Source organism: Amblyomma mixtum, chromosome 9 (genome assembly GCF_055824585.1).
Source record: "Amblyomma mixtum isolate Tamu chromosome 9, ASM5582458v1, whole genome shotgun sequence".
NCBI lineage: Eukaryota > Metazoa > Arthropoda > Arachnida > Ixodida > Ixodidae > Amblyomma > Amblyomma mixtum.
Genome location: NC_143020.1, coordinates 62117306 through 62141914, shown reverse-complemented (window position 1 = coordinate 62141914; position 24609 = coordinate 62117306). Strand labels below are relative to the sequence as shown.

At 44.8% G+C, this 24609-nt stretch overlaps 1 protein-coding gene across 1 annotated transcript in view; it reads right to left on the bottom strand.

The window, feature by feature from the left end:
- LOC149329297 (uncharacterized) overlaps positions 1–24609 on the bottom strand; it is a 52154-nt gene that overhangs the window by 13249 nt on the left and 14296 nt on the right. The window contains exons 3-9 of the mRNA XM_089559223.1: positions 16459–16553; positions 10706–10738; positions 9090–9122; positions 7562–7627; positions 5293–5518; positions 1725–1881; positions 66–178 (exon numbers count right to left, since the gene is read on the bottom strand). Coding sequence (XP_089415349.1) covers positions 66–178; positions 1725–1881; positions 5293–5518; positions 7562–7627; positions 9090–9122; positions 10706–10738; positions 16459–16553 — 723 coding nt within the window. The remainder of the gene's footprint in view (positions 1–65; positions 179–1724; positions 1882–5292; positions 5519–7561; positions 7628–9089; positions 9123–10705; positions 10739–16458; positions 16554–24609) is intronic.

The following is a 24609-nucleotide window of genomic DNA, read 5'->3' as shown; positions in this document are numbered from 1 at the left end:
CTTTTCCCTCAGACACAGCGAGGTTGCGTAGTTTGATCGCGATCATTCTTCCTATTCGCTCTCACCTCAACTGCTCCACGATGAACTCTGCAACTGGTACGTCGAGAACTGGCAGCACGACTGCTGTGTACACCGGTCTCTCGTTGGTGTCCTTGTCACGCATCAAGGATGCAATAGTCTGCGCAAAAAATACGGTGAAACAACAAGGATAAGTGACGTGCCCCTCTCGCTCAAACTGCTCATTAATTTTGTTTCCTCAACTGTGCCTCAGTATGCGCTATGTTGTGTAATCTCACAGGTCATATACTTAAGGGAGTAATTACTTATTGACATCCACCTGAGCGCAGCCATACGGCCACTACGTTTGTTACGTATGGCTAAATTTTACTCCACCTTAGGGGATTCCCCTAAACATTTGACCAACACAGTTCCCACTTCGAGTTATTGATCAATTCGCTCTCGCCCTACCATAAGCTTGCCGTCCCGGTTAGCTCAATTGGCAGAGCGACCGCTCCGGTGAAGCGGTGGTCCCGGGTTCGAACCCCGGACCAGGACGAATTTTTCTTTAACTACAAAGTTTCTGAGAAAGCTGTATAGCTTTCCGTAGTAGCCGTATGGCTTCGCTCGGGTGGATGTCAATGAGTAATTACTCCCTTATTACAAATCTACTCCACGTTGGGGGATTCCCCTAAACATTTGACCAGATCATATACTTTGGTGAGCTGCGATTAGCCGTTTAATGTGTCGACAATGATTGAATATCACTTTAGTTGCCTCAGTAGTGCTCTACAATAATGTACAACAGCAACGCTTTAGAGTGTGAGGCCTGCGCTGTTCCAGAGCAGGGTGAAAATATACAACCCCGGATTTATTGACATGCACCGAAAGGTCAGAAAACCACCCTCTGTACATTCGAGGCATAAAAGCCGCTGTCTCTTTGGCCGGTATAGAAAACGCCAATTGTCAGAAGGCGAAAGCCATATCTAGTTAATAAACGAAGACTTTGGAAAAAATCGAAGTTTACCTGTATCGAGGGGGTGCCACGTTCCAATCACAAAGGTAGCACTCTAACAACAAATAGCCGGAGTGAAAAATGCTGTACGACGACGTAACCTCGAAGAGGTTTGTTGTACAAATGTCATGCAATTATCATAAAAATGTTCCTCAAACGTCGCATATTGTTGGAAAATTATTCGCTTGAAATAAAGATGTCAAAAAGACTCATATATACAGTTTGAGATTTGCATGAGGAAGCCTGGGTTAGGTTATCAATTCATACAACATATTTAATAGGATGAGCTGTTATAAGCCGAAGTAAAACGGCTAGTAGATCTAGTTCGTACTAGGCTGCAGGCGGTAAAGCGCAAAGCTGACAAAAGACAGTGAAGACCACACAGACAAGCCCTTAAGCGCTCGTCGGTGTAGTCTTCCCTTCGTCTTTTGTCAGTATTGCACTGTAGCACCTGCTACAAGCCAGAATACATCAAAACACTTAATGCAGAAGCCACCATCTAAGACAGATTGCACGAACAAAATGAACGCGTCGACACCGATTTTTAGGCAGCACATCTCAAAGGCTACGCCACACAGTCCTTCACTTCTAAATGGTAGCTTGCAATTATTTTATATCAACAGTGCCCCATGACATTCAGTTCTGAAAGAGGCGAAACTTTGCAGCGCAATGAAATAGGAAGGAAAAAAATCATGCAAACCGCGAAACTTACCCGTATGCTTTGAATCAATTCCGCTATATCGCTGAGGCCGACACCAAAAGCTGGAGTATTGACGTGGCCGTAATGATAAATGCGTTCCTGCCAAAGGCTGTCAAGTTGCAGCTTGGTAGCTGGATAAGTGACGAGAACCGTAGTATTTTTGCGCAGTCTGGTCGAATAAAATGACAGAAACAACGATGTAATAATCATAAGCAGGACAAGCCGCAAAAAGAACAAAGTTGGCGCATAAAATGGGAAGGTCCCCGTCGTTTACAGTGCCCTTCGGTATTCGGACACGGATGAAAACCCCGAGGCTCTAGTTCATACCGACGCAATCAGCGTGGGCCTAGGCGCCGTGCTCGTTCAGAAAAACGACGCTCTAGATATCTGCCGATCGAAACGTCGAGTCGAATAAATATGTTTAAAGTATTCCCGTCAGCTGGCGTAAGAACCTGAAAGAAAGATGGCGTAAGAACTTGCCATCGCCGGGCTGTAGCGCATCGCTTATTCGCAGGCACACTACGCCAGGACGCGTACGAGAACTCCCGGGGATCTACGAATGTAAAGTAAAGAATGGCCTTCTGCATATATCGTAATTTACCTCCTATGCTACCGCGTGATACCCCTATGGTGCAGCTTAAGTGCTCCCGCTAAGTGTTTTGTTGTAAATCATCGAGCCGATGCTTCTTTGAGAGGCCAGTAATGTCACGAGTATTTGTGCTGTTCGCGCTTATGACGCTTTATACTCCCATACTTATCTCGAATGATTGCAGCTACACGCAACTGCTTCCAATTTACTGTCGTTGATTTGGCAGGTTATCTCCATGTTCCCGCCAGCTTTAAACTTAGCGCAACCAAGAATAGCGATCATACCGTTCGAAGACCGCCGAGCACTCTTGTTACAGTCACCGGCGCCGAGTAAATCAGTTTGCTCTATACTACACGACAATATGTGTGACATGTGCTGCACAGCCTTAAGTTCCGGCACTTTCATTATGTTTCTTGCTTACTATTGTATTGCCTTCTCTTTCTTTTTACTGTTGCGCGTGAGTATTCTTCTACCATATATATTACTTCATGAAGGCATGCATGATTTCAAGGGGATGATTTACTACCACCAACTTTATTCACTACCCGCAAGCCACCTGTTGGCTTCAGGACCTTTTGGAGGTCTGTACTGGGGATGAGGGCTGCTCAAGCTCCTTACTGCGATTGCTCTCACTCTCTTTCACAATAATGGATAATGTATGGGGGGCTTGGCTCAGTTGAGTCCGGGTCACTTGCGGCGTCCGACAGCAGTCCGGGCCAAGCGTTCGGTCAGCAAGCGAGCTTTAGACCTCAGGGTCGTCGTCTGCCACCACCGAAACTGAGCGCGGCTGCCAAACTACAATTACCTCTGGGTGAAAAAGGCGGCATCCTGCCAATTTAAGGAACACGCACGATAGACGGAGCATAGAACGGTTTGAGGCGGTCGACGTGCACTGTTTCACGGCTACGTTGGCGTGCATTCTGGGGCGGCGAAAGCGATTCAGTAACGTAGTTCACCCTGAAATGCCTGGTGAATAACATGGTACGGGCGTTAATACTTTGCAGGCAGTTTCGTGGAGAGGCCGGGACCGCTTGACGGAACCCGAAGCCGCACGAGTGAGCCCGGGGTATATGGCAGAAGAGAACTGCAAGGTGCTTCTGGCTATTCTGGTCCTCGGTGGTAAGACAGCGGGGAAACTGGCACCATTCTTCAGCATATCTGGCTGCTTGAGAAAGGGTCTTGAACTCGGTCACATCAGGGCGATACGGGAGCACGGTATCTACTGTGCAGGCTGGTTCGCTGCCATAAAGAAGGAAGAACAGAAAGAAGCCAGTTGTGCTCTGTGTGGCCGTATTGTAAGCGTATGTGACAAAGGGGCGAATGCGGTTCCAATTTGAGTGGTGAGATGCAACATACATGGCCAGCATATCGCTCAATGCGATTTCAGAACGCTGAGTCATGCCATTTGTTTGAGGATGGCAGGCCGTTGCAGAGTGGTGAACGATGCGGCATTGTAAAGGGAGTGTTTCGACGGTGTCTGAGAGGAAGACGCGACCCCGGTCGCTCAGAATTTCTTTAGGAGAACCATGGCGCAGAACGAGATGATGCAAAATGGAAGACGCAACGTGTTGCGCAGATGCGGATGGCAAGGAGAAATTTCTACGTAGCGGGTGAGGTTATCTAACGCCACAATGATGCAGGGGTGACCAGCCAGAGTGATGGGAAGAGGACCATAGAGATCGATGCCGATGCGGTCGAATGGAGGCGCGGGGCAGGACAAGGGCTGCAGTGGAGCGGAGGAATGACGAGAAGGGGTTTTGTGACGTTGGAATTCTGGGCTGGAGGGCTTTTGCAGGGCTTTTCCACAGTTTGTAGCAGCCCAGTTTCTGCCTCCATGCCAGCGGAAAGCTTGGCACGTCCGAACATAGTAGCGAGCAGCTTCCGACTGCCGCCTCGCCTGCTGCGAGTGTCCACTGCTAACATGGCGCGTGACGTCAGGTCCGTCTCGGCAAATGAAAATTAGGTGATGAAAGACAGCCACACTTATTTTCCGATGAAAAATTAATTGCTGTTCTTAAAATGATATCAATTTTCATTCGTTAAGACTGCCATCCTTCCAGACACGTTGAGTCGTCACTGCTCGTAAATACGCACACTTGTTCATACATGTTGAAAACAAAGAACTAGCAACAAAGTTTTGAGGCACGCCTGGCAGTTCCTCGCATGTGAACCACTTACATGATATGGTGTCGTAGCCCTAATAATACTGTGTTAATCTGCAAGGTATCAACGTTTCCTCAGTGAATATTTTTTATTATATCATCCCTTACAACTAGGAGCGGTTTTCTCAAGTCCTCCTCACGGTCACCTCTGAAAGCATATCTGAATGTCATCATCCAACAGCGCTTATCTTAATCAACGCCAGCACAGTGGCCAAGGTGCACACTGTACACAGCAGGGGCTAGGTGTCTGCCCTCACTCACAGCACACTTGGTCGGATCGTTCTCAGCAATTTTCTATTTTGCTACGCTGGGCCCATTCACCTTCACTTATCTCTGCACTCCATGTATTTTGTAGCGAAAGCTACGTTGGCCACGAACTTGCGGTTTCGCTGTGGCGGTGCTCTGAGGAGGCACAGAGACCGACCTTGAGGCGTTGCCTAGCAACCGCCGCAGCTGGCGGACGCAGCGCCATCTGGCATGACGTCACACCGCGCGCCTCGCCGCTGCGCTCAACTCCGCTCGCTTCGCCAGCTTTGTCGCAGACTAACCTGGACTTGCAATCAAGATTAACCAAGGCAAACCAAGCTATGCGTTAGCTTTCGCTACATATATCTTTGCATAGCCGAGCTAAGCCACTGCCAATTTTTTAATAAGACTCAAGCCTTTTATTAGCACGCTCATCTACTGCACCTTTCTTAATCTGTTCTTTCTAAAGTGGCACTTTATTCACGTTATCATAACAGGAAGGTACTAAGTGTTTCAACACTGGAAAGTGTTGCATTGTTCGTGGGCACAAGTTGAAAGGTAGTGCGCCAGCGACGGAACTCACTCGTAGTCGAAACCGATCCCAAATTCAGTGAGACTGTGGGCGTCAGTGGTGTTAAGGAAGCGCTCGAAGTTTTCCTCGTAAGGCGCACTAAGTGTGCTGCCGTCGGGTTTGTAAAGTGAGTCGTAGAAAAGAATGGTGCAGAGTCCGTCTGGTGGCAGCTTCATGTTTTCCGTGCTGAGGTGATCGCCCATCGTGCAGATGAGTGAATTGTTCGGGACACGAGAACCTGCCGAATAAAAGAGTTCAAATAGAGAGCCCTTTAGCAGGAATCGGACATCGCTGATGAGTTTATAAAAATGCCAGTAATAAGTTATAATTTATTGCGCTTCAAAGCCTCTTAAAAGCTAAGGCTCTCAGTAAACACATCAGGTGCCCTGGCAACGCCCTCTTTTAAGAGAGAGAAATGCGTGGACCCAAGTCCCAAATGCGTGGACCCGAGCGCTACATGATTCGTCAGTGTCGAGTTCGAAGGCGTGGGCTCCTCCGTCGAGAGTGTGATGGACTTCAGCATGAGATCAATGATTGATCGGAGCTGCGTCGAGAAGTCCGTGCGTAGAATCACGTCTCGGGAAAAGCCGCTGCCTCCCCCTCACCCGATCAGGAACCCGATTTTAATCCGGTCTGTACGTTCAAAGATATTATAACTTATTATCAAGATAGTCATCGCCTTTACCCTAGCCCATGTAAAGGCCTGAAGAAGGCGGATGAGCGGCTCCTTCTCCGCCTTCTCACCAATACATTTCTGTGCCCGGCAGCACTAAAACATTTTGACCCCTTCTTTAGCGGCCGTTGCCCGCACTGTAGTGCGGTGTCTTCGGACACCTATCACATGGTGTGGGGCTGCCCCTCCAACCCGGCCATTCCCCCCATCCTCAACCCAACCCGGGAGGACTGGTAGGCGACCCTGCTCGGCTGCCACGACTTGCATGCCCAACAAGCCTTAGTCGGGCGCCCCCGGGCGGCGGCCACCGCCACTGGGGTCCCATACTAGGGACCTTCACCTAGTCTTTGTAAGGATCGGTCCCTTACGGGTTGATCCAAACATACCGCCTGTCCCTTCTAAATAAATGTTTTCACAAACCACCCAGGCGGCGTCCCTTCCAAGGTCTCCTAGATCGTGTACAGTTTGGTGCGAAGTCCAAAAGTGTTCGAGGGGTTTCGTACCAGCCTGGCGAAAAGGTGTTCTTAAATGCCTCTCATGACCAAGATGACCTTCTTCTCTTCCGTCATGGCGGGGTCGGATCAGCTGAAAAGGCGCGCCATTTTTTCGACTTACATATTCTCATAGTCTCGTTAGCATGTTCAATACCGGAACTGCAGCAGAAGTTCTGTTTCTTCATAGCGCAAGGCGCTTCTGAACATTCAAAGTGGTCGGTCCTTGAAGTTCCCGGGTAGTCAGAGAATTTTCTGCGGTTTTCAAACCACTGTCTTGCTGGGCCGTCTGATGTGTAGAAGACGTTCTGGAGATTGGCGTCGTCTCTCCAGGCATCGAGCCATTGTTTTACGTCCTCATGAGGTTGGCCACGGAATATCGGCGGCTCCCGAGGGGTTTGCACCAGGGACCATGTTGGTTTGGTTTGGTTTATGGGGCTTCACGTCCCAAGGCGACTCAGGCTATGAGAGACGCCGTAGTGAAGGGCTCCCGAAATTTCCACCACCTGGGCTTCTTTAACGTGCACTGACATCGCACAGTGCACGGGCCTCTAGAATTTCGCCTCCATCGAAATTCGGCAACGCGAAATTCAGGGGTGCATCAGAAGACATCAGGTGTCATGGGGTAGTGGCGGCAGTTCGGCAGCCAAGAAGGCACCTAAAACTTTCCAAAAACCATCTTTACTCTGACCGAGTGCGCCCACAAAAAAAAAAGACTGAAATAAGCGGCGGCCATATCAAGAGCGCGCTAGGCGGTTGTCGACGTATAGATTCGCCGCCGCACTCGACTGCGTTCATTTAAATCAGGCAAATTCCTTTCTAGCTAAGTTGCGAATAGCTTCAACAATAATCTCTTGCAACCATGAAGCAGTTCCGCGTGTTGAGATCATTGCAGACAAATTCGGTCACATCTCGTCCCAGACACAAAGTTATAAAGCCGCATGCTGCCGACTTTCAGTATAAACAATTAAACACTACAAAGCTTCGCACCAGTACGTAAACTCTACTAATGAACACTGATATATAGACTGAGCCTCCATTATTGGGCTAAAAACATTGTTGACAGTATCAGCTCTCGCACTGACAATTCTGTGAAGAAGTGACGCCAAAACCTCACCGGTGATAGTCGGTGTAGTCGCAGCAGGTGTAGTAAGCGTAGTCGTAGTAGTCTGCTTTGGAGATTCTAGAAAGAAGGTGAAAATGTCTTATGATTGTTACAATGAAAGCTTAAAAGATATGAAAAAATTGCTTTCATGAATTTTTTCCGAGCAAAAATGCTTTTGTCAAGCGTTTGTTGAGTATGTGGTGCGTAATGCCACTTTTTAAAAGGGCAGCAACTTTCACACTAGGAAGAGGACACATCTCGCATACGTCACCCTTCTCTGAGGTAAACATTCAGAGCCTTTTCTACCTGTGTCGCATGGAAACGGCCGTTTTAAAGTGTTTGCGAATACTGTAGAGTTTGGGAAAGTGGTTTGGAATTTTTGGCTATTCCCTGAAAATCTTCAGTGCTTTTGAGAAGAGATAATTAGACGTCAATGCTTGACAATATCAACAACATCCTGATGAAAAAACCAAGACTAAGGGGGGGGGGGGGGGGGGGGCGCTTACTGTGTAGCGGCTGTTCTTTCAAGACCAAATAAATTATGTAGAACGTTGATTTTTAACGCTGTCGTTCGCGCAAACTTGCTGAGAGGCGTGATTCAGCACTGTGCGCCGATACCGCTAATCTTCTTTCCGATATGCAAGGACGAATCAGAGAATTCTCTGCCTTAAATGAAAAAAAAACATACTCCACTTATCTGTTAGCAAAATTCATACTAATGGTAAAATTTTCTCGCAATGAAGTGGCCTGCGCACTAAGGTACTCAGCCACCGCCATAGCGCTCTTTGAAGCACGAAACAATCTACTACGGTGATATTTTCTTTGACAAGGGAGTAAAATACCGACGCTACTGTTGAGCATGTTTTATCACCATATTTGTGGGTTTAAAAGAAAATGACGGGGAATGCTTTTTTTTTTTGGTGAAAAGCCTGTTCGGCTACCTTACGCAAATTTTCTTTGAAAAGGGTTTAAAGTACCGACACTACTGTTTTCAGTGCATTATCATCATTACTGCGTGTTTAAAAGAAAAAGAGGGGAAATTTTGGGGGGTGAAAAGGCTGTTCGGCTACCTTCGGCTACCTTAGGCATCCCCAGAAGTCAATACTTCTCAGTTTCATGGATTCCATGCTTTTATTACTGGCGGATGTCTACCGCTGTTTTTCGTCTAAAGCCCGAAAATACACGGTCTAGCCACTGTGTTGCTGCGAAAAACCATCGCGCAAGTTTCTCATCAATAGACGTGTATTTACGCGCACGTGTTTTATAATCTATGCATGTGCACCGCCTGTAAGGATTTGCTGTGATTATGTCTTATGAATTCAAAATCATTTATTTGCGATGAGTTTAAAGGACCTCGCCAAAGCGACTGAAGGTCCTCGTTGAGAAAAAATGTAAGGTGAATTCTTCTAAACCACACGCGAATGTTGTTCAAGCGCACAAATCATATCTACCTTGCTCTAGAGTGCTTTTTAAAGCTTTGAGGTGATTTAAACACGAACGATAGTCATAAAGAGTTCAGGAAATGATCATGAAACCTTACCTGTTGTAGTCGCCGCCTTTGTCCACACACCCCCTGAAAAGACAGAACGGAAATGTCAGTACGTCAGCTGGTTGTGGGTTCTGAAAGGCTTGCTCTTTTTTTACGCGAGTAATCAAATTATAGATACTCTCGACGGGGAGCACTCTAGAGGTAAAATATTTCGAGAAGGTTGTGTGGCTTACAGCACCTTGCCTAATCACGCGACACGCCATCTTTCCACAGCAATATATGCAGAATGCACTTGGTGTTCCTCTTCTTTGCGATACTTTGAAATGTGGAAAACTAAGCCAGATTCATGGACTCGCAGTATCCGCATATCTAAAAGAATACTGTCGAAATACAGGTAGAAAAGACCTGACCACTATAGGAAAATATTTTTTTTATTATTATTCAAACAGAACTGGCATTGCAACATCATTGAATTCGTGGCCCGTCAAAGTCACCCTTTCGCACAGTTTTAATCAAATCTGAAATATTCTTTGAGAGGATGAAATTCTTTCAGATATCATACCATTTGCCTAAGAAAGCAATTGCGTGAAAGCAAGAGTAGAAGAAATACACCGTCAGTAATGAGAGTCCAACGTCAATCGTCACTTCTTGATTCCTGACACATTTTACAAAAATTGGCGACGTAAATGTGAGACATGAATGATGTAAATGTAATACATGAGTTATTAATAAAATTTCGACAGAAACAATGGAGCTCTAAATAGTGTTGGTTTTTCACCGAGGTGCTCCAAGGATGCTGGTCATTTCTCGTTGCATTGTGCTTTGTTTTTCGGGAAAGTACATCTGCCGAAAAATTTGTCACATTTCGAGCCGAATTCCAGCCGGCACATAGCAGGATCCCGTTACTTCTGCAACAGCGTCGACTTCACGAACTACTTTCAAGAGCAGGCGAGCTTTGAGCGAACGCACGAAGCTCGTGGACGGAAGTGGCGGCAAGTTGATGCGACAATTGTGGCCGCGCTATTGGCTGGGAGACGCCCTATTACCGCCATAGACCCCTTCCTTCTCGCTTTATATCCGACTCTAGGTCTCTCGAAGCGCAGACATCATTTTCTTTTGTACTGAAAAAATGTTGTAGCTTTTTGCTAATAACGTTGAGGCTACGTACCTCGCAATTAAGGTAATAATTCTAGCAAACTCAACGACGTTTGGATCTATCTACTCAAAATCAAAGTTGTAGCATCAAATGTGAAAAACAGCCTTCTTCTTAGTTAATGACGCTGTTCAGTTCTTGGAAGCGAATTTTTATATTTTCATGAAAACTTCGACAATGCTCAACTGTTTGCAAAGAGGAATGTATATCACCGTTTATATGTGTGCCAAAACATACAGGTTTGTTTATATATAGACGGGGCTACGGAAATTCCGAATCTTCTGCTGCGGGCACTCGGATACAGTAGGGAAGTGTTTTATGAAGTCGTAGAAAAATAATGAATTGTTCCTTTTGAAAGAGCCACCACGAGGAACAAATGAGCTGCGCCATAGGACTCCTCCTGATGCAAAACATATATCCGCTAAGCAGTTGGGAATGTAGTGCAACACTTTGCGGGAATTGAGACGCCCACCTTTATAATAACGCTTTGAGGTAAACGGTTATTAAACAATACCGGATGTAGTCGATGTCTTCAGCCTTTGGGGTTCTGGAAAGAGGCATATAAAGAAGACTTCAATACAACGCGTAGTCCCGGTTTCTGAAAACACGCTACTTTTTTTTTTTTGCTCGTAACCAGTTTCCAACAAATACGACTGTCTGGGAGAGACCTCCGCATTAGGGGACACTAGGGCAAAGGATTTCTCGCAATGCAAAGCACCGGCTTCTGGCCGTGCGAATGGTAACATAAGATTCTCAGAATGAAATTCAAAAGCTTATGTGCAAGAATAACATTTTATAATTGCACAATGAATGTATAAGTCGTCGAGAAAAAAAACCTTCGCCGATACCACATTAAAGGCCAGGCGGCTGCCGACTGCAACAGCCACAAAATTAAGGGCGGGGATTTCCACTGTGAACGACAGAAGTCAACTACAAAGGAGAAATAAAGCAAGTAATATATTTCAGTTATTTACATCAACTAAACTTGTTATTAATATCATCCATAAAACAGGGTCATTCCAGTGCCGCTCTCCTGGGTTACATAACTTCCAGACCGCGTCAAAAAAAAACATTTTCCAAGGGATAAAGTCGAGGAAGAGCAGTCGACAGAAGTTAGAGGTAAATAGAAAAACAGCCGTATACGAGTATTGGTTGGTTGGTTGGTTTATGGGGTTTAAAATCCTAAAGCGACTAAGGCTATGAGAGCCGCCGTAGTGGAGGGCTCCGGAAATTTCGAGCACCTGGGGTTTTTTAACATGCACTGACATCGCACAGTACACGAGTACTGGTGGTGGGAAGTAAAAAGCTAAAAGACATGCTAGGGCCGTTGTTTTTATACCTCCAAAAGACCGCGCTCGCCGTGCTTAGTTCTTTGGAAGATAGGCTCTCGGTGAGGGCGTTATTTTTTACAGATGAGGTTTTGAAAGTTGCAACCCCTCCACGTTTCATTCCTAGTTCACTCTGTGTTAAGCCTAGGTTATTGAAAAGATAAAAGATAAGACATGCACTGCAATAATGATAGATAATTATTGTAATTCTTATTCCGGCTATGTCGGAGGAAACACATTATCGCATTCCGATGGAGGCGAAATACCAGAGGCCCTTGTACTACGCGATGTCAGTGTATGCTAAAGAACCCCAGGTGGTCGAAATTTCCGGAGTCCTTCACTACGGCGTTCCTCATAGCCTGAGTCACTTTGGGACGTTAAACCACTAACAGCAAACCACCATTTCTTTTGTAGCAATCCAAGTAGTAGACATTAGGGGGTAGTAACGGGACGGCAGGTGTGGTCACATGGGTTCAAAGCGAAACTAAGAATTCGAACGCAAAAGTACAAATTGAAAAAAGAAGTGCGAAATAATACTGGATTCTTTGAAATTTAACGGAACTGCCTTTTTAGAGAGAGCATTAGGCTCATAAGTGTGTGCGATTTTGTATGTGATTTTTATTAAATACTCACGTCGTTTTAAGACATTGATTTGAACAAGAACGTAGTATATGTAAAACTTGAAAGCGCCTCACACTGGTCTCGGTTGGTTTGGTTTGGTTTATGGGGTTTAACGTCCCAAAGGGACTAAGGCTATGAGAGACGCCGTAGTGAAGGGCTCCGGAAATTTCGACCACCTGGGGTTCTTTAACGTGCACTGACATCGCACAGTACACGGGCCTCGAATTTCTCCTCTAAAGAAATTCAGCCGCTGCGGCCGGGATCGAACCCGCGTCTTTCGGGCCAGCAGCCGAGCACCATAGCCACTGAGCCACGGCGGCGGCACACTGGTCTCGGGTGAACAGATCTGCGTACGTCACATGCACGGGACTACTTTTAGCCGTGAACTGTCGTTTCAACCACAAAAGTATATTAGAGAATGGCAACTTAAGTGCCTTCAGGGTGTGTTCAATTTTCAGGATTTAAAACTTTAACCTAAGAAAATACACGTTAACCCTATAAAAGCTCGGGCAACGGTAGAGTTGGAACTTCTTCGCGTTAATGCGCTAATTGTGAGGAGAAGGTATTTAAAGCTAAATCAAATTGTTATCGATGTCCTTTCGATGAAAATGCAAAATAATCCTGCTCAGTCGCACCAATACATTTCCTTCCCACTCGAAAAACCGTTGGAGCACACAGCACGAATCGCAAGCACCCTGCACATCCTACCGCATATTAGAACAAGCTTTCAACACTCACCGGGTGTAGCCGCTGCATTTAGCTTCAGGAACGCTTAAAAAAAAAAAAAGAGTAAAAAGTTATCGCCGATTTGCGTAGTTACCCCAAATGCGAATAGGTGCGCTAGCGTGTCCGTTTTCACTCAGCTTCTGGTGTTCAGATCCAGTATTAAGGCGAAAGCCTTTAATGCGTCATGCTGTCGTTAGCAATTCGTGTCGGCAGCCGTGTCTGCGTCCGTGTCGGCAGCTGTGTCGACAGATGTGTCCGCGTTTTGACGGATGTCCACCGAGATATGTGACACAGTTACTGCGTAATTTCCTTTCCTCAAATACAATTTTCAGTTTCTTCATTACGGCCCCTCTTGCTTCTTTCACTGCCACTTCCTTCCTTCCTGTACGGTGCGGTTAAGGTGTCCACCGAGATGACTGAGAATTACAGCGCCATTTCCTTTCCCCAAAAAGCGTTGCGTTCAAAGGGCAAGGCATCGCGCCGAACGGGTGGTGGCGTTCGTGGACTCCCTGGCAGCGCTACAACACGCTGTCGCGTTCCACTCCTAAAGGCGAAGCTTAAGCGTCATTAATTACCAGTGCTGAGTGATTAATCAGTAATTAGTCATTGATTAGTTATTTGTCATTACTTCGTCATCAATTATGTGTGACGTCATCCAGTGGTGACGTCACCAGTGCCACATAGGCAAAGTGGTGTGGAAACCGCTTTCGCCTCTACGCACTTTAGACAGTCGAAGTGCCCCCTGAATTTTTTTAAGTGTAGCAGTTGCTCGGATGGCGATAATGCGTTAATAGCCATATATGAGGAACTGGTCCTTCTTTACAATCACACGTTCCTGGGAGTCCTTATACAACTCCTGGAGCAGTGGTGCAGCGGTTATATGAAGCGTCACTGCCCTTCTATGGGAGGTGCTGCCATCTGTAGGACTTTAGATGCGAGCAGCCTCTCACAATTAATTGAGGTTGCCACCTGCCATGGTAGGCAGGTTACAAGGCTTACATACATATATAAATACGCCGGGCTGTGGGGCCGTTTACCAGCAACCCTGTAGAAAGGTCGCAGGCTGCCCACCACCCGGTTGGAACGTAAGCAGCCTACCCCAAAGCACGCTTTAGACAAACAAACCGACAGACACCGGCTAAATGCGGGAAAGCCCACTACAAGGTCTAATTCACGAAAACACATTTTTCGGTGTACATCTGTTCGTAAAGGGTGGAAGCAGGTTAGTTGCTGAAGCTTGCCATTAGTTTCCAGTAGAGGTGAGGGCCCGAAGAAGAGCACTTCTTTAATTTAGAATACATCCCCTTTCTCGCAATTCATTCTTTAGGCTACTGGCATTCTTCAAGTGGGGATGGTAGAACAAGAGTAGTTGACAAAAAGTTCATGCGTGCACACGTAACCGCTTGGCACCTTTTATGCGAGCAGCCAAATCCAGCGCCCTCATAGAAAGTGAAAAGGGCCTTCAGCGCATCGCTGAAGTCGGACAGCTACAAAAGCAAGGGCTACAACTTCTAGCGTGCTTAGAATTTCAGAAGCTACAAAAGGCCGACAACTACAGAGTAGATGCGTGAGTATTTTACAAATAGCACATTATTTTTTTGTAGCCCTTAAAGCTTCGTCCCTGCTGCACCGCAAGGACAATTCTGTAAGTGAAAGTTTTCATTGCAAACTTAGAAACAAAACGGTTAACAAATTGGATGGCAATTTGTGTTTGCCTCAGAATGTTCTGTTTCTTCAACATAAGCAATATCAAACGCAACAGCGATGCAGGAGTGGCCCTTGGTACTTTAGCTTCTTTGCAGTAAATCAGTAACCATCTTTAAACGCAGATAATTAGCGCGGGGAAATCGACTTCAGAAAGATTGCTCAGTGCCGCCTCAAGAGGTCATTCCAAGCCGTCACAGAAAGATTCTAAAGACTGCAGACGCCTTCTTGCAGGTCGAAATGCACCGAAAGCCAGTTTGAGCATTGCTCTCAAATCATGCGCCTGAAGTTGAGGCGCTGCTGCCGTTCCCGTGCACCGGAAGCAGCCATCAAGAGCGACCTGAGGTGCACAATTGCATTGTTAAGCATGTACAGTATGGTCCACTGTTAAAGGGAACATGCGATCGCGTGGCCTCGGTGCTTGACAAATCCCTGCTGCTTAGATGCGGCGAGAATGGGCGCCAGGAGGCGCATGCTCGGAAAGACCAGCCGCCATACTTACTGCGCATGCGTCTTGTGCCGATAATTCGCACAGGTTGTCGGCGGCAGCACTCCGCGAAGCGCGGAGGCCAGGGGATCGCATGTTCCCTTTAACACTGGAGTGTGCTGCACAGCCGGCATCACCGTTGTGTAGAGCGCTGGTAAGGTGCACTTCTATGCCCAAAAATCGACACCTCAACCTGGTTTCTAGCTTTTGCAGCCTACGATTGCGCAGAGCTACAGCCACATAGACGTGCAAATGGGCGTGAATGCTTTGCGCGGAAACTATGGACAGTTTATAATTTCAGTTTTGATTTCGTGGTGCACACTGTTCGAGCACTCTACACGAGGGTGGAGCAGACAGTACTGCGTGTGAAATATATAAACAGAACAATGTACTTTCATATCTACCATGACATTTTTGACGCGCACCGCTTGGCCTGCTCTGTTTGTATATTTCACGGGCCCGAACATACCTAGAAACTGTAGACATGTATTCTCACGGGAAGTACTTTATCAATGCATTTTTCATGCATTTCAAAGAACTGAACCACACCGACCAATTTATCGGAAGAACCCTTCTCGGGAACGTCTAGCTTTCTACCATGTTTAGTGAAGAAAGCGCCCTACTCGTTTTTTGGAGAAATTTTAACTACTCAATGTGACAGCAGGACAAACTTTAAATGCGCAATTTTACTACGCATAGGAAGATTGGATCCTTCAAATCAGTATGTTCAATGCCGTATCGTAGAATATTCCGCACCTGCCTCGAAATTAAAGGTGGTGTCTAAGAAAGCTGCATTGCTTCGCCTGAAAAAACAGTTAAGGTTCAGCTACTCTGCAGCCGCTCATTATGGGACTCAGTCGCCCTATTGGCGATGAAGTCGTCACCACGGTGTGAGATCCAGGCGAGTGCTCGAAAGTGTAGTTTTTTGCATTTGAAGGAATACTGTTCTATAATGTTAATGGGAGGTCCCCTGGAGCAGCACTATTAGAAAATACTGGACGGTAGGTGCTACCTTGAGTGGTTGCGTCACAAATGCCAAGCGATGGCTGATTTGAAAGAGAACAGACATTTTGATGGCGATCACAATGGGGCATCTATACGCGCAAAAGCTATATCCACTAAGTATTGTTTTTTTTTATTTTCTTAGCGCGTAAACAAAGTTGAATCGCTTTTGTGTCCAGGATGTGAAAAGGAAAAGCAAGGTTATTGGAACACCGCTCGTTCTCTGTCACTGTTGCTGGTATAATAAACCTTCATTCTCATGTATGTCAGTCAAAATTTAGAGCAAGGATGTTTGGAGTTAACTGAGCAAAGGGGATTAAGTTATCTCGTTCACAGGTTTCCTAAGTTGTATAACACCATTTCTTGCACAAGGCTGTCAGGTGAAGGAGGTTGACTCACCTCGAGCAATGGCGAACATCGTCGCACCAAAGGAGACAAAGACAATTACGCTGATGCAACCTAGGAGGATCCACGCTTGTGGCGGAGCGTCCACACTGTTGAAAGACAAGTGGAGATGTAAAGCTTTAACGTTGTTTATCACGGCGAATACAAATTTATTTCAAGGAAATTGTACATGATTTTGCTGTAACAACTAAAAATAAATATTTTTAAAAAATGAACGCATGAAGCTGTACACAGTAAGAACTGTTTTGTCGTCTCGTACTTCAGCCGCTTTGAGGCCAAAGAACCGTCTCGCTTTGTCGATTCTCATCCCGGACATTCCTACTAACGTACACTGATAGCTATTCTGACGGCGTCACATCCGATACCTTTACGCTGGTTCGGGCCGAAAGAAATGAAGGAGCGAAAAATGGCCTCGAAATGCCACCTGAAGCCTTCGACTTTAATCCGACTTTAATCCGGGAAGCTAACACTGAACGGCAGACAAGAAGAGTTGTAGCCTACAGCAATCTTTGCTTAAGATGCTTTGATTGTCGTTTTATAAATTGAAGAAATAACCCATGAAAAGCAGCGTGTTCGAGGTGGGCTACCATTCCTTTTTTGAAAACTGTTAGCGGGCTCCATTTGTACCATTCAGCTGCAGCGCTCTTCTTCTTAGCCTAGTTTACTGAATGAGCATACATGTGAAGGGACATGAGGGACACCATATGACATATTTGAAAGACGCGAACACTCACAAACAACAAACGTCCGGTCTGGTGACTTCAATTCATGTCTGGTTACATCACGAACCTTCCGTCAATGGTATTTATTCGCTCTGGTGACGTCACTAATGAAGGCACTGCCTGGCAGCTAATCAGAACTTTTCTGAAAAACGCCGGACGGCGCTGGGTTCTTTGTGCCGGTGTGGGATCTAGGCTACCGCATAATTAGCGCATGCCGATGGTGGGATCAAGCCCACGCTCTCCGTATGATGAGTACGGTGCTGTATCAACTGAGCCATGTCGGCAGTTGTCCAAATATTTACTGGGTGGTGCTGAACAAGACATTGAAGCTCACGTTACATGCAACACGACTGCCCTCTAAATTAAAGACCCAGATGCCGGTGCCATAGCTCTGTTGGTAGAGTACAGTAAGCGGCATACGGAAATTGTGAGTTTGAATGCCAATTGAGGAAGCAGTTATTTTTCTGTTTTCATCACATATCCTTGAGAGAAAAAATGGTTACACAACAAGTTTGGCATTGATCAGCACCACACATAAAAAAACACAGTACTCTAAACTTCTCTTCGTTCGATGTCTAGAGGCTCCATTTATATACAATCCACTAAATGAAAATTAATAAATAGCCCTGCTCATCTGCGACTCCTTGACCACAATACCTTAAGAGGTGAGAATATTACGGTGCAGTCACAAGCAAGAATTATCCGAATTACGGGATTTACAAAAAGATATGTATTTTCAATTTACAGGTAGCATCTCAGGCTACTGGGCTCCCCGTTACAGTAGCGTTGCAGAAGATCTGCAGCCTAGGTACAACCGACGAAATATTTTTTGCCGAGAAGCATTCGCCCTTCTAAACAACACTTATTTCAATAAGAGCGCGTGGAATTTCTTCAGCTTGTTTTCGTGAAATTAAGGCGACTTCTCAGTTTTAATTTTGTGTTTAATATTTCACGATATTGTAATATTGTAATCTATGTTTTTCGCCAATTATTTATTCTGTTCAACTATTCAAAAACCTGAGGCTCCATTTTGTAACGATTCTTAGCGGTTCATGCTTACTTGGCCGTACCATGAGTCACGGCAAAACAACAACAGGTGGGAAAACAAACCTCCAATCATGACCGCCTTATAGCCAAATGAGTTAGTGAAGGGTTCAGATATCATTATTTTAACCGATTTTACTAGTGATCACTTACAGAGTTTTGCGTAGGAAGACACACTTGGTGAATAACTTTTCAAAACTCTTCTAAAATACGAGGACATGGGCTGCCATTTTTATGCAGAACACTTGTATAAAATCTAAACTTGCTCGCATAAACCTAAGCAGCGAACATGTTTCATCTTGTACAAATCTGCTGAGGTTTTGTCCCAGAACAAATAGTTCCAATTTTGCTTCCACTCACGAACACGTGGAGCTGTAACTCGCATTGAGCTTTGTTTTGTGGATGTACACTTCCTAGATTTGTAGAATCCAGTTCCGGTGATCACTCTGTTACTTGCTTCACTGCATTCGTATTTTAGTACTGTAAGCAAGTGTTTTGAACTCTTGACTATATTAGCACCAGCTCATAGCATAACACATTCGGCGCCCGCTTTCATCTTGACCGACCCGGCACCTGCCAAGGGGCTGAGTAAGGCGGAGGAGCGAACTCTGCGGCGCCTGCAGACAGGAACTCTTCTCTGTCCAGCCATAGCAAAACACTTCAATCCGAACACAGATGGGCGCTGCCCGCACTGTGGAGAGATCTGCGATATCTTTCACATGGTGTGGGCATGTACTCAGAACCCTCACCTTCCCCCTTCCCCCACCCCCACCCGAGAGGCATGGGAGACTGCCCTCCTCAACTGCTCCACACTGGAGTCTCAAAGGGCTCTAGTAAAGCGGGCGCGAGACGGGGCCTCGTCGTGCGGTGTCCCGGACTAAGGATACCGACAATGCAGCAGGTTTTTTTTTTTACCCTCAAACTCTCTTTGAGGGTAAAACCACCACCTCGGTCGCAAGGTCCAGGATGGATCATTCGGAGTACGCACAATGTCGCACCATGTTACTCGCACTACACTGGTACACACGGAATAGAGTATCCTTTCCCACCACCTGCCCACCAAATAACTCGGCTGCGATTTACGGCGACGGCCCACATCAGCCGTATAAAGGTCTTTGCAGACTTCACGGCATCAATTTTAGTCCCCTCTAGAATCCAAAATGCAGAAGTGGCCAGCCGTTTATGCCAGTTGCATGGATGTACACTTCTCGCCATTTCGGAAAGATCCATTTCAAGGTGAGTATCTCTCGCCAAAGATGCAAATATTCTGTTGCACTTCTTTGCCATGACCGGACACTGCAAAAAGCCAGGGGCGTTTTGCTCTACAAATACGGCAGGACTAGAAATACAATGAAATGGTTCTTTTTTTGGGATCAGGTAAAGAAGAACAGTACTTACTGGCCTACTTCCTCGTCTGTAAAAAAAAAAAAAGCTTACTTTTGGACAGATATCTTGTTTTTGATGTCCGCGTATATACAAGAATTCTCGCTTTGCATGCAAAGGCCACGAAAAAATACTTTGAAATTTTCATGTACTATCGGGGACAAAAGTGGCGTAATCTACTCGGCGGAAGCCGGAGCAACGGAAAACTGCGTTGCAACACCATCTACAGGCGGCACCTGGGATCGAGACAGCCAATGCATGACCTTTATTATCAGCAGTCACGTCGCTTGGCTCGTTTCAATGTTTCGTGCTTTATCTCGCCAAAATGCTGCAGTTTTCCGTTGCTCCGGCTCCCGCCGCGTGGAGTATACCACTTTTGTCCCCCATAGAATGTTATCCTAGTAGTTATTTCGTTATGAGCACTCTTGGCATAGGTTCAGGTTTATGGGGGTTTAACGTCCCAAAGCGACCCAGGCTATGAGGAACGCCGTAGTGAAGGGCTCCGGAAATTTCGACCACCCGGGGTTCTTTAATGTACACTGACATCGCAGAGTACATGGCCATCTAGCATTCCGCTTCCATCGAAATGCGACTACCATGGCCGGTTCGAACCCACGTCATTCAGGTGAGCCAGCTGAGCACTATAAACCCTAAGCCACCGTGGCGGCCCCGGCTTGGCTATAGAGGAAAACACTCCAAAAACAGCCAAAATCACGCCTCCGTCCCAGCATAACTACAAACATTCACCGGTGATATTAGTCACGAGAAAATACCTTGCAGTGCCCAGCAACTTAGCGTTAAAACGGTGTTCAATAAAATGGGCTGTCTATGGGGCTCAGGTCATTTCATGTCATGTAGCAATAGAGCCAGATCCAAACGGGCCCAAGGTGCTCATTCCTGTGAATGGTAGACATTCTGGCGGCCGATTGTTTGCATCCATTCCTTCAAGAAAAAATTTTATTTCCTCCAATTAGGAACCTATATTTTCTTTCTCACTCTTCTCTGCCATTATTCATTAGGTAACTTGTTTCAGGAGGAGCCTCTGCTTTCTACCCTATTTATTAGACGATTTCGCTCGAGCTTCTTCATCCTTACAGTGTTTTTCCACAACTTCCCGCTACCTATTACTGGGGTCGTCCTTTAGGCATCTTATCTGAAGTTTAAATTCTGACCCGCTTTTAAACGTTGTCTTCATCCCACCCTAATACATGACGATACCATCGAAGTCGGTCGACTTCAGTTCTTAGTTAAGATTCCATGAATTTGACAGACTCTCACAGGACACCTTTTCTGAGTCTGTGCGTAAAGAGCGCTACAAAATCCATCTTCATTGTAGATTTCACGCAGTTACCTTGACGTGAAGCAATTGCATAATCACTCAACAAGCGCTGAAGTCATATTTGGTTCCTGAATAACGCCACATTCAAAGTTCTCTGTTGCACAAAAATATGCAGGCCGAAACCCTACTAGCAACATGCTGCCACTAACTAGAGTCATGATAGCGGTGAATTGAGCCGGTCATAGCTCACTGTGTTTCAGTAAGGATTACATATTCAGCGACACATGCCAATGCAAGACAGGCACCCTATTTCACGAGTAAACCCTAAACATCTGAATTTTATTCCACTTGGGAGGAGGGACAATTTTGTAAAATTATAAAGAATAAGCCAAGCTCAAAACCCCTGAACAAAAGTAAAATTGCCAGTGCTAAGGATAAAGAAATCACCTGGGCGTGAACGCCTTATGAAGACAGTGTTTAATGGGTGAAATATATATATTTTTTGACACTGAGATCTTTATATCAACCATCATCGAAAAACTGGCCTAGGCCGAAGCGAATGTCTGTACTCACTGACTTCTTTCTGGTTCTGGCACACTAGGACGACCCCGCTTAAGACAATAATGATTTATTTAAACTTATGAGCCGAGACACACTAGCGGAGAAAGCAAAAAGGCGTTCTCTCCTTCGGCACCCAAAGCAATGCATGCAAGCGACTAAGATTAATGGCTAAAACATGGCGTGGTATAAAAAGCATTGAGGAACGCGCTAGCACGTACCAGAGAGATGCAGTGCATCGAGGCTGAGCCTGCACTGTTAAGGTCTTGAACTACTATACTGCACGGCTGCTAGTTAACTCAAGGCTCGAGTGGTAAGATCTGTATCTCACTTTTTTTTTACCTCGCATCTCATGTCCGTGGAGGAAAATAGCCTAATTAGAAATTCTTGGTGAGGAATTTCATACCGTTTAGACTGGGTTTTCCCAGCGGCTATCAAGCCTCTTTACTACGATGCTTTATCTTTTAACTCTGCGGTGCGCAGTTGTCTTGTTCACGAAAATGACAGGATGTCAGTCTTTGATGTGAATATTAGAAGTATAAAAAATAAGCACTTTGAAATGCAATCAGCTTTGGATTCCCTGAATCACAGATTTGATATACTAGCGTACACCGAAACATGGTTCACAAATCAAAATGATGTTATCTTCTTTCGTGGCTACAAGTTTGAAGGCGTGTTCAGAGAAAACCGTAGAGGAGGTGGCGTCGCATTGTATGTTAAAGAAAACCTTGACTATGAAGTTTTATCAGATTTTTCTCTTGTCGATACCCACTACGAATCGGTTGCTATAAAATGTCATGGAACACTGATCGCTTGCATTTATCGGCCCCCATCTAGTGAAAGTGCCGAATTTATCAAGTTTGTGCGTGATCTTCTTGAATATGCTTGTATCGTAAATATCCCTGTTGTTTTGGTTGGAGACTTTAACATTGATCTTTTGACAAACAGCTCCCCGCGACGTCTTTTTTGTGAAGCCATTGATGCATTTCTCTGCACCAATGTTATTCAGTCACCAACAAGAATAACCTTAGAGAGGGACTCATTATTAGATTTATGTGTTACAAATCATGAGTTATCAAGAGTGCTATCAGGTGTGCTTACATTTGATTTGAGCGACCATCTGCCTATATTCTGTTTTTTTCCTCGGGCGATAAAAAAAAGGAAGCAAGTACCAACTCCCCAGATAGTATATCGCAGTTTCAATCAAGAAAACTTAGCTAGGTTTAGATCCATGATGGAAAGCACTGCCTGGAGCGAAGTTTACAATGAGTTAAATCCTAGTATAGCATACAATATCTTTCTTCAGTTAGTAAAAAGCAAATATGATACCGCATTTCCTTTGACAGTGGGAAAAACTCACAAAAAGTCTCGAAAGCCGTGGGTTACGAGAGAGTTATATCGACGAATTCAAACCCGTGACAGGCTTTTTGACAAATTCATCCAATCAAAAGATCCAGTCATACTTAAGGAATACAAAAAACTTAGAAATAAGTTAGGCTCTGATATTAAAAAAGCTAAGAAACAGTATTATCAGAATAAATTTTCAGCAGTCTCCAATTGCCCTAAGAAAATATGGGATTGTTTGAGCGACCTCATGGGAAGGGCGACAACCCATATTCCCAGCACATTAACATTCAATGGTGTTGAGTACGGTGGCGCTGATTTGGGAGACAAGTTTAATGCTCATTTCCTATCCTCTGGCGAATCATCTCAGAAGCAGGATAGAAATTATGAAATTGCTCAGTATATTGCCTCTCCGATTGGTAGTTCCATATTCTTGAATCCTTGCAGCGAACATGAAGTATTCACATTCCTTAGAAACCTAGACAAATCCACTGCGGCAGGCGCAGATGAAATTAAGGCCGAGCCTATTATTGCTGTTGCCGATCTAATTAGCTTGCCCTTGCAGCATATATGTAACAACGCGTTAGTTCAAGGTATTTTTCTAGATGGTATGAAAATTGCCAGAGTGGTTGTTTTACACAAAGGTGGCCCTTATGACAATATAAACAACTACAGACCTATATCTGTACTCCCTTTGTTTTCTAAACTGCTGGAATATTTGATCAAAATCAGACTGTGCAAGTTCTTTGACGACAGACAAATTTTCGTTAACGAACAGTTCGGATTTCGTGAGAAGTCAACAGAAATGGCATTGCTTAGTATAAAGGAAAAAATATTTTCTAATATGGATGACAAACAATTTACAGTTGGACTTTTTTTAGATTTCAGGAAGGCATTTGATTCAGTTAAACATGATATTTTATTTTATAAGCTACCGTTTTATGGCATTCGAGGAGTTGCCTTAAATCTGATCCGTACTTATCTTTCCGGTCGCGTTCAGTATACATGTTTGAATGGTCATCAATCACAACCTGGTCAATTAATATACGGTGTTCCACAAGGGTCTATTTTGGGTCCAGTATTTTTCATTCTTTATATCAACGATATTATAGCCATCCCTCGAACTCCCACAATAATTTTATATGCAGATGATACCAGTGTATTTTTTTCTGGCATGCATCTTAGTAATATTCAGGCTGAGGCAAATGCATGGTTACAAGAATTGTCTTTATGGTTGAATATAAATAAACGAGTTAAATGTTAATAAAACAAAGCTTATTGTATTTAAGGCACGTAACAAGCCTGATAACAGTGAAATTAATCTTACATTCAAAAATAACGTAATTGAGCGTGTTTCTTCCTACAAATTTTTAGGCATAATCTTTGAAGAACACTTGAGTTGGACCCTGCATATTAATAAGATTCATGCCAGCATATCAAGATCATTATGTGTATTATATAAACTTCGAGACCTTGTTCCGAAATGGCTGAAGTGGCAGTTATATTATACCCTAATTCAATCACATCTTCATTATTGTATACTTGTTTGGGGATCTACAACGAAAACTAACCTCACGAGGCTGATAACATTACAGAAAAAAGCAATACGATATGTCGAAAACCTTGCATACAATGATCATACAGGTTTGTACTTCTCTAAGCATTCTATTCTAAAATTCAATGAATTATTTGAGTTGAAACTGCTTTATTATGTGTTTAACGATTTCAAACATCATCCCACTAAATATGTTCAATTAAACTCTAGTAGTGACGCGCCTTATAAATTAAGACACGTCAGTTACAGAGTACCATTCG